General features: G+C 40.9%; 3 protein-coding genes across 4 annotated transcripts; all 3 read left to right on the top strand.

Annotated features, from left to right (window-relative positions):
• The first annotated feature begins 3214 nt into the window (after positions 1-3214).
• LOC108699500 (ficolin-1-B-like) lies at positions 3215-7166 on the top strand. The gene is made up of 9 exons (XM_018231606.2): positions 3215-3316; positions 3603-3716; positions 3827-3880; positions 4228-4263; positions 4894-4929; positions 5063-5190; positions 5440-5569; positions 5957-6091; positions 6513-7166. The coding sequence occupies exons 1-9, from the start codon at positions 3244-3246 to the stop codon at positions 6764-6766; spliced, it is 960 nt and encodes a 319-aa protein (XP_018087095.1). The 5' UTR covers positions 3215-3243; the 3' UTR covers positions 6767-7166.
• Positions 7167-8144: 978 nt separating this feature from the next.
• On the top strand, positions 8145-10916 carry fcn1.L (ficolin 1 L homeolog). 2 transcript variants are annotated; one of them, NM_001089135.1, is given in 10 exon segments: positions 8180-8255; positions 8462-8575; positions 8677-8730; positions 8906-8941; positions 9036-9071; positions 9529-9656; positions 9749-9878; positions 9993-10127; positions 10462-10655; positions 10657-10916. In NM_001089135.1, coding segments are annotated over 10 exon segments (927 nt in total). In that variant the 5' UTR covers positions 8180-8182; the 3' UTR covers positions 10684-10916.
• A 1366-nt stretch (positions 10917-12282) lies between these two features.
• Positions 12283-15620, top strand: LOC108698158 (ficolin-1-A-like). The gene is made up of 9 exons (XM_018229436.2): positions 12283-12563; positions 12721-12834; positions 12933-12986; positions 13174-13209; positions 13491-13526; positions 14018-14145; positions 14239-14368; positions 14467-14601; positions 15204-15620. The coding sequence occupies exons 1-9, from the start codon at positions 12491-12493 to the stop codon at positions 15452-15454; spliced, it is 957 nt and encodes a 318-aa protein (XP_018084925.1). The 5' UTR covers positions 12283-12490; the 3' UTR covers positions 15455-15620.
• Positions 15621-16234: the final 614 nt, after the last annotated feature.

Raw genomic sequence — 16234 nt, 5'->3', positions numbered from 1 at the left:
TCTGAATGTGAAAGTAATAAATGAAGTGAAGCTACCATGTAACAGTCCCAGGCTAAATCTATAGTGTTTTCTAGCATAATTTATATTTCTTAACAAACAAATATTTGTTTAGCAAGTAGATTAAAAGACACAGCCTGAATTTCCATCCGCGGTGCCCCAAGGCTTTGGGGTTCTAGCGTGTAAACCCCCAGCACATACACCATATCGATGGGGAACGTTACGCTCCCAAAGTGACTGGGCGGCATGCAGCCCCTAAAATTTTGCCACCCTAGGCACTTGCCTTTGTAGCCTCACCACAAATCCGGGCCTGAAAAGACTGGAATGTAGAGTTACTCAGTTAATTAAACAATTGCATTCAATTGTTCTTTTGCTTGTTTTTTTGTATAATTTTCCTTTGATGCATTACAGTATATGTTCTTATTAAGTGATTAGGAGGAAGTCTTTCAGTAACACCTTGGGCACTTGGTAATTTAATGTAATGCTATGAATAGCTATATCATTATTCATGTTGTGAATTGGGGATGCAGTGACCAGATGAGTAGCAAGGTGAAACCATGCCGTAGGCTTTATATATTTAAAGACAATACCTTATTTAGGGCAATATTGACAATGGCCTACATTTTTCCCCTGGAAAACCTTTTTCAATAGAAACTGCCAAGAAAATGTCATTCACTGTTAATCTGTCACCCATAATCATTATAGAACACCCAATGCTGCCATTATGTATTGGCATGCAGTGAATATGAAGGTGCTAGCACCATATTAATTATATAAGTTCCTAATGCCAAACTAGTTAAACAGGTAAATTATTCAAACGTTAATGACAATGTTCATTGCTGGTGGGTATTCATTGAATCAAACTATATTGAAAATCCCAAGCAAAATATCTACTATATCACAGGTGCTCTGAGCCCTGATACAATGCCATTGGCTGTACTGTACATGGCAGTCAATCAAAAAAAATGGAGAAATGTAGACATTAAGCAGAAAGTTGATGACCTCCATTCGCATGTGACAATGCAAAAGTAAAAGGGGCTCCTGACATCAAGATCAAGGGAACAACAGGATTAACAGGGGCAAACGGTAACAAGTGTATGATAATTACAGAGGAAGGTACTGATGTATGCTCCTCTGAGACTTTTACTACTGCTACTTCAAGGGAAGAGCTGCTTCTACTTTCAATATGTTCAATAATCAGACACCTATTATTTGTCTCCACACTTTGAATATTGAGAGTTCCAGTTCAGCTTCCCTCACAATTGCTGCACAAGGGAACACACCTCAAGGGCCCAGCTTAGAGAGAGGGTCATAGTTTAACTGGCTGTAAGTACACTGGCTGATAGAATGGATTGTCCCCACCTTCTTCTTGGTACATGTACAAGCTCTTGAGCAGATTTCTGTGCTGCAATTGTTCTCTGCTAGAATCAGTGAGAATGATACCTGGAAAGTCAGGAAAGGATGATGTGTGTTTTTAGGAGGGGCACTGGCTAGGGATAGGGGGTGTATTACAATGATCACCTATCTACTCAGTCCCCCAGTAACCTTAGGTTTCTGTTTCCTTTAAGAAAAGCACTGTGTATTCTGGCCAATAGAGAGATGTAATAAGATCAGTAGAAGAACATATAACATTGTAGGCTCCACCTCCAATCAACATGACCTGCCAAGTTGCTCAAAGATACATCCAGACCATGCCTAGGGTTAAGGTGGAGACCTTAGATATCTCCAAAGTTAGTAGGTACAATTGTTGAATACATTTTACAGTGATCATTTAGGTATTATTATTTACAGGGTAACACTTGTATAAAATGCCTTCGAATTTAAGAATTTCCTCATCAGTTGCACAAACTTCAGCAAAAAAAAAAGCTGACTGCAATTAACAAATTCTACACATTCAGCCCAGTAGGATTAAGTAATTGGCGCCATAAAGCAATACAGGAACATGTGGTGTAAGATTTGACACAGCACAAAAAGTGTCACGCGTTTCACAGTAAGCACTTTGCATCAATGTGGCACAAGCCTGTAGCAATGGGTGTTGTGCAATTCACTCTCACTTCTGTGTAGATCCAGGAAGTGATTTTCTCACACAGAAACCAACACTAATGTAATTAGAAATGTTTAAGCAACCCAACAGCAGGAAATATGTATCACCTTTAAATGGTTTAAGTGAGGGTTAACCCATATAGATAGTTGGGGTGGGAGAACACAGGGGTCAAGATAACATTACATGAGAGCATTAGTCCTTATATGTATTAAGTACAGCTGGATGGTTGTAGAGCAGGTCAATAGACTCCATCAATCACATTATCATAGCCAGGAAATGAAAGATGGTATCAGAACGTTCTGGGTCACTGCTGCAGATCCAGATAGGAAAGATTGAAGTCAAGGACACCAAGATCTCCATCCTCTATCAAGGGCTTTAAGTTTCAGACTAGCAGTGTCAGACTGGCCCACCTGGATACCAGGAAAACTCCTGGGGGGCCTTGCTTCTACCTATTTGGCCTAGTTCATGGTCATTCCCTATTTCTTTATGGGAATCAAGAGGCTTAATAATGGAAGAATAGAGTATAGTATGCAGAGAAAAGATACTAGGCGAATAAAGAGGTTGAGTGAGGAGAGGAGGTTTGGAAAGTGGGCCCTCAGCCTAATGTTTTCTGGTGGGCATCCCAGTTCAACACTGCACACTAGCCAAAGTGGTGCTTTGTAGCTCCAGATGACACCCAAGGCTTCACCAGTGCCAGTAGTTGTTGTCCCTTTAAGTTGGTCTCCTGGAGAGGCACAATACTGTAGATGAGTGTGAGGGGTTGTAACTCAATTTTTTGAACTATGTCTAACTTTAAGCAAAAAGTATGCATTTTGCACCATACAACTTTGGGGCATAACTGAGCCATAAATTCAATGGATGTCAGTTTTCTGGTGAAATTATGAAAGATAAAATTTTCCCTTGTTTATCCAGACACAGCATTCTATTGGTTTAATAAGAAGAGTTAATTGTTACTGTAAAACCACCAAGTCAACAACTTGAGCAGAAACCGCACCGGATGTGGGAACTGGCAGTAACCAAGCTGGTTCCGGTTGAGAAATGCAGGTTTCCTCACATCAGAAAATCCTTCAGGACACAGAGATGACGCAGTTCCAATTAAATGGGTCTTTGGAGGTTGGACAGAAGCCAGAGAGTGTTCTCTCCCACTGCTATAAAAGGCTGGGTGCCCCCACATCTGATACTTGGGCCTTACAAGAGGAATCATGACTGGATGTGTACAAAGCTTTTTTCTCCTGGTGGCTGCCATCCTTTCCTATGCTGAGGATACCTGCCCAGGTGAGTTATGTCCTCACAGCACCAGCCACTGGGTGAAGTTTTACTTTGTAACACAGACCTCATAGCTTATGTTACCTATGTTCCTTTATGTTCTACACTACAACATTGTGTTGTATCTTATATTTCACTTCTGGAAAATGCTATTCTTCTGAACTGTTAATTCCCTTGATATGTTTGAATGTTTCATTTATCATCTACTCTCTCTCCTAAGCTACATATGCCATGGTATTGAAGTGTGGTCTCCCACTTTATAATACTAATCATTCTATGCTCACTCCACCACCAGATGTGAAAATCATTGGGGTAGGAGCTTCAGACAAGCTGACTATTCTGCAAGGATGTCCTGGAATCCCAGGAGTACCAGGATTACAAGGACCTACTGGACCTGCAGGAACTAAAGGTAATTGATATTCTTCTACATTCTACACCAAAACCCAGTCCAATAACTGACAGTAGTGAGAGCTGGGAAAAAATGAAAACAAATTACCTTTTTCCATGATGACTTTGCAGGAGAGAAGGGATCACCTGGGATTCCTGGTAAGATGGGACCCACTGGGATAAAAGGTAAATAAAGTAACAAGTTCCATTAAGTAACTAGAAGAAGAAGATTACTTCAACAGGATTGTCTAGATGCCCCATACTTTAAATCGTATAAACATCCTCCACTTATCATATCCTAAATGAAGGTCACTCTTTAACTCTCATGTGCATAATTAGGGCTCGACAATCCTTCTAGGATATTTCAGCACATGTTAGGCCAATGTATGTCTTCAGTGTGTCCTACCAAAGTAGGCGTCCACATCTATATTAGTATTAAATATTCCCCCTAAGTAGTGGACCATCTGAGGTCACATGTTCCAACAGACATTACGAGAATATGCCTTGGCCTAATAAAATATTTTTATCTGCAGGAGAAATGGGAAAGCCAGGAAATAATGGACAAAAAGGTAAAGAGCCTATTTAAAAAAAGTTCTTAAATTGTGTAAGACATCAAGTTCAACTCTTTAGAGTACCACCTAGAGATACCAATAAAATGTAGGCATCAATGTAAATATAATGAGATTTATAAAGAGATATTGTATTCCCAAGGTCAGAGTAAAAGTTACTGTATAGCTTTACAAAGACCTAGTTCCTCTTCAGAATGGGAAAGGCTTCAGCTAATCATTGTTTTAGAGAAGTGTGCAATATATTTATTTGGTTTTTAATAGCTGTTGCGCCATTGCTTCTTAAATGCCCTGAACAGTTTTTTTGGCAGCCTGGTAGAAAATTATCTCAATGTTGACTGGGCTTTGGCCCCTTGAGTTGACCTGTCTCTTAATACAGAACTCTTTTAACTTATAATTAGATTATAGAAGAATTCAATCTGGATTACTCTTACCTTACATACAAAAAGGAATCAATAACATTGGGTCTTGGGGCTTTCAGAGAATTTGAGAAATCGGATAGTCCAGTGAATAAGCAGACCCTATTTCTCCTGTAATATTTGTAATCTTTAATTTATTAATAAAGAAGCATTATTGATGCCATATTTGTTCTAAAGAAGCTCAGTAGATACTGCATGTAATTTGCCTTTCTAGGTGACAAGGGAGACCAAGGTATTCCAGCACCAGGAAGTGAGTATGCAGTAGTTACATGATTATTAGTTATTGTTGATATTGATTGGTATAATCTGCTAAGGAACCCAGAAGAACATGTCATCTCCTAATGATGAAAATGATGGACAATCCTTATGTTTTGTTTCCCCAGCTGCACAAAACTGTAAGGAATGGCTTGATCAGGGAGGTACCATCAGTGGCTGGTACACTATATACACCCCTAATGGGCTTCCTCTGCCTGTGCTCTGTGATATGGAAACTGATGGAGGAGGATGGATAGTAAGTTGGGGTCTTGGTTTGCAGATAGTTTCTAAAGGATAAATAAAGTTGAAAATGTCCTTGTTCACAAGTTCACAATCACCTAATTCTTGTTGGTACTGCCCAGCCAATAGCTGTTAGAGCATAATATTCTGCAGGAACATAAGTTGAGGATCAGTTTTTCATTGGTATCATCTAACAGAAGCCCATAGGTTAAAATCCTAGAACTTTTAAAACCATATGCTAGCATGCTTTCTGTTTATTCCCCAGGTATTTCAGAGACGCAAGGACGGTTCTGTCGATTTTTTCAGTGGTTGGAATTCTTACAAGAAAGGTTTTGGCCATCAAGATGGCGAGTTTTGGTTGGGGAATGAGAATCTCCATCTCCTTACAGCCACAGGTAGGGGACATCTTGCCTTATTTTGCACGATTTGAGGGTCATTGTTGATCACAGTACATCAAAATGCTCTCAAGTCAATCTTGGTAAAAGAGGGTAGGTTAGACTTACTTTATAGAGAGTGGGGTCAAGACATTAGAATCCCTTGTATTTACTCAGCTTTAATTCATAATACTTAGGTGCACTTTGACCTTAATTGGGTGCCCCAGTTCTGATCAGTTTGTCCTAATATCTGTCTGCTAATATGAGTAACAAACAACTGTTTAGCAAGTGTTTGCTAGTGGGTATGCTATATACAATAATGGAATGGTAAAGCAGTATGTCCATCATCTAGAAACTGCCAAAATTTGTCATTCTTAATTTGTTCTACTCTCATCTTTCTCTGTTCAGGGAATTTCCAGCTTCGAATTGATCTGACTGATTTTGATGACAAACACACACACGCCACATACAGCAACTTCCATATCGATGGGGAGTCTCAGAGCTACACCCTGAGTCTGGGGAGTTTCACAGGAGGAGATGCAGGTACAAATACCCCACCCCCAAATGTAAGGGATTCTGGGGGAATATTATTTCAGCTGTGATTCTGTATGTTATAAAAACACAAAGAGTCCAATAAGATTGATGTTAGAGTCAATGATCCTGTATTTCACAGTGGTCCAGTGGTTAGCAGTGCTTCCTTGCAGCACTAGGGTCCTAAGGTACTATGGATGTTGTATATATTCCATGTGTGAGCTGCATGGGATTCCTCTAGGTACACTGCAATCAGCAGTTCCCTATTAAGTCTACCTTGCAGCTGGTAGGTTGGCATCCTAAAGAGCAAAAAGCCCTGGGCTCCCGTACACAGCATGGGAAACCAGCCAACAGTGTAAGGGCTGGGTGCAGTTTAAGTTTTTATTGCTTCTGTACCTTTATGTCCCCTTTAATCTATTCTTGTCTCTTGCAGGTGACTCCTTGTCTGGTCACAAAAATAAAGGATTCAGTACAAAGGACAGAGACAATGACTCTCACGCCACTGCCAGCTGCTCAAACATGTACCAAGGAGCCTGGTGGTACAACAGCTGCCATTTTTCCAACCTGAATGGACTTTACCTGCGTGGTAACCACACTAGCTACGCCAATGGTGTTAACTGGAGCACAGGCAGGGGGTATCATCACTCATACAAAGTGTCCACAATGAAGTTTCGCCCACAGCCTTAACCGGGGAAATAGCAATGATTGTGGGACCAATTTAAGGGCAATTGTTCGCCTGGAAAACTTCAGCTTCAGTCAGCCACAGATATATTTGTTAAATTATTTACAGTATTTAAAAAAATATTTAAGCACAGGACTGTACCATCTAGGCTCTTAGGACATGAGAAGCTCCAGCAGCCTTATCTATTAGGGCTAAAGCCATTTGGTAAGTGGAGGGAGAACAGCCCAAGTAGGGCTAAAGGAGGGGTGGTTTCTACTAAAGCTAATTCCAAAGGATCCAGCCTTGAATTAAAATATTCCTAATGTTTGAAACTGGAACACAAATGCCTGTCATTATGATAGTGTTTATATGATACCATATAACCCTAATACACTAGTTATTAATAAACTTTTTTTCAAAGACCAATCTTCAACTGACCAATATCATTTATTGGGTGTGTTATTCCTGACTATCAAGTGGGACCTCATATTTACAGGATTATTGATTTCTCCCAGTTAGCCACTGTGTAATAGGAGCCGATGTCAATGATCAAATTGGTTATCAAACTATGGCACTGGATGGGGAGATAGGAGAAAGACCATCAGCCTTAAATTCCACCCTTCTAAACTAGAATCAAGGTCATTAAAAGAAGGTCATTAAAATATATAAATGTGCTGGCTTTATAAAAATTAGCTTCAAATATTTTTGGGTAAAGGAATATCGCACAATTCTTTAGGAAGAAAGGCCTTCTCTTCTTTGATGAAGGAGGTGGGATTCTTTACTCACTGCACTGCAGAACTTCCCATAAAGGTTCAGTGATGTTTAGATCTGGTGAATATGGAGGTCATGGAAGGCCAGGACATCATCCTGGTGTTCACCAACTGAACTTCTTTAGTAGAATCTATGGCATTATTAACTTGGAATTTTGAAACAACATGAAGTAACAATGTTAACACCACAGGGAGACCTCAACACTCATGCAACTAGGGCACCAACTGTCTAGCTTCTTTTGAATTCAACTAGTTGCCCTGTTCTGGATTGTTTTAAAATAACACATGAAAATGAAGATCAGGAGACCACTTCTATTGCTAACTAATACTGTTACTTGGCGCTAATCCTGTGCTGTTAAAATATTAAAAAATCATAAATATCAAAGTGATGATTCCTTTAGGTTTTATTCAAACACAGAAGACTCAGGCTGGTTTTATAGGAAGAGTTAATCTCTGCTCAAAAACCACTAAGTCAACAACTTGAGCAGAAACCGCAGCGGATGTGGGAACTGGCACTAACCAGACAGGTTTCTGTTGAGTAATGCCGGTTACTGAACAGCAGTAAATCCATGCAATCCCAGTGTAACGAATGTTAGGAGGAGGAACAGGGACCATTGCTTATAAAAGGTTGGGCTACCCCACAGTCTTGGTATTTTCACTGCATTGGGAATCATGACTAGGTGGGTGCAGACCTTTCTCCTCTTGGTGGCTGTTATCCGTTCCTATGCAGAGGATAGCTGCCCAGGTAAGTGACTCCTTACCACTCTCAGTGCATCCCATGCCCCAACCAACAGGACCAACTATTTGTATGCCATTGTTTGGGTCAAACTGCAGGATAAAGGAAGATTGCAGATGCACCACCATCGACTGTTAGTACTCTGGATCAAAACAAATGAGGTGAGTAACCAGCTTTATATTTTCAAAATATATAACCCCATTCTCTTCCCCAAGATGTGAAAGTCATTGGAGTGGGGGCTTCAGACAAGCTGACCATTCTGCGAGGGTGTCCCGGGATCCAAGGAGTACCAGGTCCACAAGGGCCAGCTGGACCTGTAGGAGCTAAAGGTAAGTGATATATTTCTCTGCTACTACAGACGTATCTGTTACTCTCAACAATCAAACAAGAGAAATTGGTAACATAATATATCCCATAATATATTTTCAAGGGTTTGCAGGAGCACGTGGGATTCCTGGGGATATTGGACCAACTGGCTTAAAAGGTGATTACACAATGCAAGAAACGCCTTTTGTTGTAGGCAATGTAATTTTACAATTTTATACATAACCTTTATGAGATTCTTGGAGGAAATGTATCATTGGATAAAGAACGTATCAACAGCCAGTCCACGATATACATTGTGTCTCCTGCTCATAATCTATCTTTCTCATCCACAGGAGAGCAGGGATATCCTGGGGCAAGAGGGCTAAAAGGTATTTGCAGGATTTAGTTTGGCTTCGATACTTGCAATTTCAGGCACCAATGAGGCTTTAATGATAATTAATGGTAATCTAATCCCCTGTATAGGTGAAAAAGGAGATCCCGGTGTGCCGGTTCCAGGGAGTAAGTATTTGTTGTCTAACAGTCTTTATATACCAGTCAAATATCTATGGCCCAATAAACAGAAGGGCAAACATGGGTATGATGAGTGTGGGAAAGCTTAGCTCTACTAAGGCACTACAGTAGATACTCTAAGAGCAGTTGGCATAATGGACTGTGGCTGTGGCATAGCAGGTATAGTAGGGAGAGATGGTACATGGGATTATAGTCTCTGGGAAGGGACTGTGGCTGTGGGATAGCAGGTATAGTAAGGAAAGATTGTGCCTATAGTAACAGTGGGATAATAGTCTCTAGGAAGGGAGTGTGACTGTGGGATAGCAGGTATAGTAGGGAGAGATGGTGTCTATAGAAACAGTGGGATAATAGTCTGTCGGAAGGGAGCGTGACTGTGGGATAGCAGGTATAGTAGGGAGAGATGGTGGATATAGTAGAAGTGGATAACCAACATTATTTTCCCCAGCTGCACAGAACTGTAAGGAATGGCTGGATCAGGGAGTAACGATCAGCGGCTGGTACACTATATACACCCCCAATGGGCTTACTCTCTCTGTGCTCTGTGACATGGAAACTGATGGAGGAGGATGGATAGTAAGTTGGGGTTATGCCATGAATCTCCAAAGAGAAGGTAGAACATGAGAAGAACAAAAGCTAAAGGATCTTTACTTCTTACCCCTCCCCAGGTGTTTCAGAGAAGAGCAGATGGGTCGGTAGATTTTAATCGAGACTGGAATTCATACAAGAGAGGGTTTGGTCGCAAAGACAGTGAATTTTGGTTGGGGAACGATAATCTCCATCTCCTCACAGCAACAGGTGAGACCAGTATTTCCTGCTTCCAGTTAGACCTCAAGTGTTCACAGCTCCTTTCCCTACCCCCTGGGTTTTTCAATATTTTGTTCCAATAAATTGAAATTTTTCATCATTCAGGGAATTTCCAGCTCCGCGTGGACCTGACAGATTTCAGTGACAAGAGCACTTACGCCTCATACAGCAACTTCAGTATCGCTGAGGAGTCTCAGAGTTACACCCTGAGTCTGAGGAGTTTCATGGGAGGAGACGCAGGTACATATATTTCCCCCAAATGCAGCAAGCTCATGTGAGTTCAAGAGTATAAATGATCCAGTGACCTCACCTATTCAGGCTATTTTCATTTGTCATAATTATTGCTAGAGTCTCATGGTCGGTGGGCAGATATAGAGAGGAGCCCTTTTTTAGGAGTTTGAGAGCATTCCCTTTAGAACTGCCTGCCCTTGGGGATGTTATTGACAGACAGAAAGTCTGAGAGAGAGTCTGAACTTCATGCTAGGTAGGCTTTAGTGCCACAAAAATGGGAATTAAAGGAGTTTAATGATGTTCTTATCCTTTTAAATGACATAACTACTCAACTCTCACGCAGGTGACTCCCTCTCTGGGCACAAGAACTTTTCCTTCAGCACCAAAGACAGAGACAACAAAAGCAACTGTGCCCACACGTTCAAAGGAGGCTGGTGGTATGAAACTTGCCATTATTCAAACCTGAACGGACTCTACTTGCATGGCAACCACACCAGCTATGCCAATGGAGTTAACTGGAGTACGGGCAGGGGGTACCATTACTCATACAAGGTGTCCGAAATGAAGTTTCGTCCTCAGCCTTAAAGCCAGGAGGTGACTTGAAGACAGACAGCAGTCATTGGGCGGTTCTTAATCATTACAGCTTTAAAACTTGCTGCCCCATGCTTCTGGGACGGAACCAGGCAAATACAGTTTAACATATTAACATAGGAAGTTAGATCGAAAAAAGACATCCATCCATTAAGTTTAACCTTTTAACTCTATTTTAACTAATACTAAATAAACCAATGGAGTGTTTTTTGGGTGTTTTTTCTTATGTAAACCCTAATTATGTTATTCATATACTTACTGCACTCTTCCTCTCGCCGAAAGCGAAATTTTACTTTATCGAAATAATGAACTTTATTGGAGGGGGGGTAGGTTAGATGACTACAGGAATGGGTTCCCACTACTTTTCACCTGCTTTTTCCTTTTTATGAACCTTTGCAAATCAAAAACATCATTGCCCATTATTACTTCTTAACCCAGGGGCATGACTAAAGAGGAAAAAGACCTTGCGGTTGCAGGGGGCCTTCAGAGTGTAGAGCAATTTCACGGTATGTTGGTAGAATAGGTCAACTTACCAATGTTTTGGGGCCCTAATTGCATTTGCTTTGGGGCTCAGTAATATCTAGTTATACCTGATTCTAGTTCTGTCTGGAAACTGGAGTTCCTGACTGATTTGGGCTGGAGAGTTGATCACTACTGTTAAATCACCAAGTTGACATCTTGAGCAGAAACTGTAACTAGGTTGTTTCAGTCTGATAAATGCTGAGTGTTGGGGAACAGAATGGAGAACAGAGTTCTCGCTTACTGCTTATAAATCACAGGTCCTCCCCAGCCTACAAAAGAAACCATGACTATGTGGGTGCTATTCAGTCATGTCACACAATGCATCCAGTGCCCCAAAAAGCAGCATTGGGCAGGGTGAACGTTTTCAACTGTAGCTCCAATCCTTCTGTGGATTACTAGATTCAGGTCTCTTGTTGAGGACACCATTCCTGACCACCAAAACAAAATATTCAGAACAGAGACAAAAGCCTTCATGCTAACTGAAACCATAAGAAAATGTACTCAGTGGCCTTGTACTGTAATGCTGGTAATTGCTCTATAATGAATGTGTGGCATGTTAGGACAAAGTAAAGGCTGGCTGCTATTTAATATTCTCGACCAGGATCAGAAAATATGGAAGACACTGAATATTGATAAACTTTGGGAACACTTTGATTCATGTGCCACTGGAGAGGGGTGATTTTGGCCACTTTCCATTAAATGAACACTGGCTATAAAGAGCTAACACCCTTCTTCTTTACGTTGGTAACATAATTCAGCCTGAAGAAGGTCATTGGCCTCAAAAAAAAATGCACAAACTTAATTAAAATTAACTGCAAGTCTTTCGTATTTATCTAGATTCAGATACCTTAAATCTGATTCTTGCATAAGTCACCACAGGGAGCACTTGGCTCTGCAAAAAAGTCTCATGTTCTTTGACCATTAAATGACCGTGAAGACCCAGTAACCTAAAACACCAATGATGGCCCATACCACGTGGGGATATCTAACCTAAGATAACTGTATTCAGTGTTCACAAAAGTTCACACCCTAGCTGGTTTAATTTAAAGAGTTAATTACTACTGTAAAACCACTAACTTGATCAGAAAAACCCGTAGTGGATGTGGTTACGAGTTGAGTAATGCAGGTTGCTTCACAGCTGATAATCCACGTAAGACCATTGTCATGATGTTTAAAAGGAGGGACAGAGAGAGTTCTATCCAACTGTATATAAGGTGGAGGTGCCCCACAACTTGGCTATTTGCACTCAGAGAAGAACAATGACCGGATGGGTGCAGAGCTTTCTCCTTTTGGTGGCCACCATCATTTCCTCTGCAGAGGATACCTGCCCGGGTAAGTGATCCCCTCCCATTTACAGTGTATCCAAAATCCCAGCTAACAGCATCATCTGTTAACATTCAACGGTGGCAGGTCACTGATACAGGAAGGATCCAAGATATATCCCATGACCTATATTTCCCAAGTTTATAACCCCTTACTCTTCCCTCAGACGTTAAAGTCATTGGAGTGGGGGCATCAGACAAGCTGACCATTCTGCGAGGATGTCCTGGGATCCCTGGAGTGCCAGGGCCACAAGGTCCCACTGGTCCTACAGGAGCAAAAGGTATGTGATATTTTTCTCTTTTACTCCATTTTTGTAGCGAAAAATCTATTACTCCAGCAAAAGCAAACTAGTAACATTGCCCCATGATGCATTTTCAGGTGATGCAGGAGCACCTGGGATTCCTGGAAAGATGGGACCCACTGGGTTAAAAGGTAAAAACACAAACAGAAAAAAATGCCATAACTAGGCAATCTAAAAATAAACATACTCTGTAGAGACAATGTATTATTGGACAATAGACATGTCAATAGCCTGTCCATGACATACAACCACCCTCTCATACTACAGATAAATTGACATGGGCACTTGCCTACTAACTTTCTATTTTCTCTGCCACAGGAGAACAAGGAAATCCTGGACAAATAGGGCAAAAAGGTATGTTCAGGATTTAGTTTGGCTTCAATACTGATATTGATTTATATATATATATATATTTATATATATATATATATATATATATATAATACCATTACAATAGGTAGTATAGTTGTAATAGTAATAGTATAATTAAAGAAATACATTTTGCTAATAATAGGCTTATAGTTTCCTTTACAGTTTATATTGTTCTTGGAGAGGAACCATGCTGTGTATGAATGCAATAAATGAGGCCATAATGAGTACTGAGAATTTTAATGGAAATTCAATATATTCTTTAGGTGACAAAGGAGATCCAGGTGTGCCAGTTCCTGGGAGTAAGTACTCATTGACTGCTTTTTAGCTGAAAAAAGTGCTAACAGTTGGGGTCAATAGTCAATAGCCATGCAGTGGGATAATAATCTATTGGAAGGGAATGTGGCTGTGGGATAGCAGGTATAGTAGGGAGAGATGGTGCCTATAGTAACAGTGGGATAATAGTCTCTGGGAAGGGAGTGTGACTGTGGGATAGCAGGTATAGTAGGGAGAGATGGTGCCTATAGTAACAGTGGATAATAGTCTCTGGGAAGCGAGTGTGACTGTGGGATAGCAGGTATAGTAGGGAGAGATGGTGTCTATAGTAACAGTAGAATAATATATTGGAAGGGAATGTGGCTGTGGGATAGCAGGTATAGTAGGGAGAGATGGTGTCTATAGTAACAGTAGAATAATATATTGGAAGGGAATGTGGCTGTGGGATAGCAGGTATAGTAGGGAGAGATGGTGCCTATAGTAACAATAGGATAACCAATATTATGTTTTTTCCCAGCGGCCCAAAACTGTAAGGAATGGCTGGATCAGGGAGGTACAATCAGCGGCTGGTACACTATATACACCCCCAATGGGCTTCCTCTCTCTGTGCTCTGTGACATGGAAACTGATGGAGGAGGATGGATAGTAAGTATTACATGACATGAATCTCCAAAGAAAAAGTAGAACATGAAAAGAACAAAAGCTAAAGGCTCTCTAATTATTATTTTCCTTCCCCAGGTGTTTCAGAGACGAGCAGACGGGTCGGTGGATTTTTATCGAGACTGGCATTCATACAAGAGAGGGTTTGGTCGCAAAGAGAGTGAATTTTGGTTGGGGAACGAGAATCTCCATCTCCTCACAGCAACAGGTGAGACCCGTATTTCCTTTTTCCATTTAGACCTTCCTGAAACCTTGTGTTTTTAAATATTGTTTTCAATAAATGAATTAAAAGATGTTCTCATTCAGGGAATTTGCAGCTCCGTGTGGACCTGACGGATTTCGGTGACCAGCACACTTACGCCTCATACAGCAACTTCCGTATCGATGAAGAGTCTCAGAACTACACCCTGAGTCTGGGGAGTTTCACAGGAGGAGATGCAGGTACAAATAACCATGCCCGGACTGGCAATCTGTGGGGTTCTGGCAAATGCCAGAGGGACTGCTATTAGGTGCCATAAAAAGTCAGAATTTAGTGGGCTGGTGGGGGCTGATTGGGCCTCTGTGTACCTGAAATGCCAGGGCCTGTTTTAATTCTCAGTCCAGACCTGCAAAACACCTCTTATTTCTAAAGACTGTGTGGGTCTTTGTCCAACTCCTATCTAAGTGCTGCTGAACCTGTCTGTGTAAAAAGGGGGTTTCAGCTATGTAGTTATTAAGGTACAACGGTTAATACCAGTTTATGCAAGGTTTGCTATAGCTTGCTAAAGCAGTCTCTACAGGCTCAATTGAGACCAAGAATATAAGTAAACCGTTGCCCTCATATATACAGGTTAGAATCATTGATCACATTCATTTATGGAGCATCAGGGGGTAGGCTGATAGGCTGATCCTTTTATTTTCCTTGTTGAAATGAACTTTTGAATTAAACTTAAAATATAAAAATGCCATTAGGATTTATTTAAATGTTGCAGAATATGGAAATAAAAGGAGTGTAATGATGTCCATATCCCAATAAATGGCATAACTAGTCCTCTCTAATGCAGGTAACTCCCTATCTGGGCACAGTGGCTACTCCTTCAGCACTAAAGACAGAGACAATGACATTTCTAGTGGCAGCTGTGCTCAGCAATTCAAAGGAGCCTGGTGGTATACAAAGTGCCATTCCTCCAACCTGAACGCACTCTACCTGCGCGGAAATCACACCAGCTATGCCAACGGAGTTAATTGGAGTACAGGCAAGGGGCAGCACTACTCCTACAAGGTGTCAGAAATGAAGTTTCGTCCCCAGCCTTAAAGTGGGAAGACTTATTATGTGATAATGAACAGCAGTTATCCCCATATAACTTCATAACCTGCTGCACCTGCTTCTTTTCTCCAATATCTGTTGCCAAAGCAGTTTTTGTAACCCCTATTTCTACCAGTTTCTCTTTTTATTTCCCAATAAAATCAACTTTTCCAAATCAGGCATGTCTTTGCCCATTATTTGTTCTTTTCCCCTAGTCTGGTTCTATCCAGAAACTGAAGCTGAAGAGTTAAAATTAGGCTGTAGAGTAATTGGCGGTGTTACAAAATCACCAAGTGAACGTCTCAAGCAGTAAACACAGTGGTAGTAAAATACCAGCGCTCCCCATTCCTGATTTGTGCCCAGCAAAAGTAACTAAGATTGGGTGCAGAGCTTTCTCCTCTTGGTGGCCACCATCCTGTTCTATTCATAGGATACCTTCCTAGGTGAGAAGATTTCATTCCACACACAATGCATCCATGGCTTCCTAGTTAGCGCGGACCAGTATGAAAAAGTTCAAGAACCAGTCTTACATTTCTCAAACTTATAACTCAATGCTCTTTAAAATGTAAAAGTTATTGGGGTTGTGGCTTCAGAAAAGCTGATCATGCGGCAAGGATGTTCCGTGATCCCAGGTGTAATGTGGCTACAGCCCACTGGACATGCTGTAAAGGTCACTGATATTGTTTTAAGACTTTACTATTAGGTTGATGTTTTAAACAGTTTTTCCCATACTTTGAGGAACAATTGTTAATGTTCTATAGCAGCAAAAATGGCTTCTAAACCAATATT

Source organism: Xenopus laevis, chromosome 8L (genome assembly GCF_017654675.1).
Source record: "Xenopus laevis strain J_2021 chromosome 8L, Xenopus_laevis_v10.1, whole genome shotgun sequence".
Lineage (NCBI taxonomy): Eukaryota > Metazoa > Chordata > Amphibia > Anura > Pipidae > Xenopus > Xenopus laevis.
This window is presented reverse-complemented; position numbering and strand designations above follow the sequence as displayed.

Excerpts from the sequence above, each read along its gene's own strand:
- LOC108699500 (XM_018231606.2), top strand. The coding sequence starts at position 3,244 with ATGACTGGATGTGTACAAAGCTTTTTTCTCCTGGTGGCTGCCATCCTT. Across the intron at positions 3,881-4,227 it reads GGGACCCACTGGGATAAAAG|GAGAAATGGGAAAGCCAGGA; the intron begins GTAAATAAAGTA and ends TTTTATCTGCAG. Across the intron at positions 6,092-6,512 it reads TTTCACAGGAGGAGATGCAG|GTGACTCCTTGTCTGGTCAC; the intron begins GTACAAATACCC and ends TGTCTCTTGCAG.
- LOC108698158 (XM_018229436.2), top strand. The coding sequence starts at position 12,491 with ATGACCGGATGGGTGCAGAGCTTTCTCCTTTTGGTGGCCACCATCATT. Across the intron at positions 13,527-14,017 it reads AGGTGTGCCAGTTCCTGGGA|CGGCCCAAAACTGTAAGGAA; the intron begins GTAAGTACTCAT and ends GTTTTTTCCCAG. Across the intron at positions 14,602-15,203 it reads TTTCACAGGAGGAGATGCAG|GTAACTCCCTATCTGGGCAC; the intron begins GTACAAATAACC and ends TCTCTAATGCAG.
- fcn1.L (XM_041571941.1), top strand. The coding sequence starts at position 8,183 with ATGACTAGGTGGGTGCAGACCTTTCTCCTCTTGGTGGCTGTTATCCGT. Across the intron at positions 8,576-8,676 it reads TGGACCTGTAGGAGCTAAAG|GGTTTGCAGGAGCACGTGGG; the intron begins GTAAGTGATATA and ends TATATTTTCAAG. Across the intron at positions 10,128-10,461 it reads TTTCATGGGAGGAGACGCAG|GTGACTCCCTCTCTGGGCAC; the intron begins GTACATATATTT and ends ACTCTCACGCAG.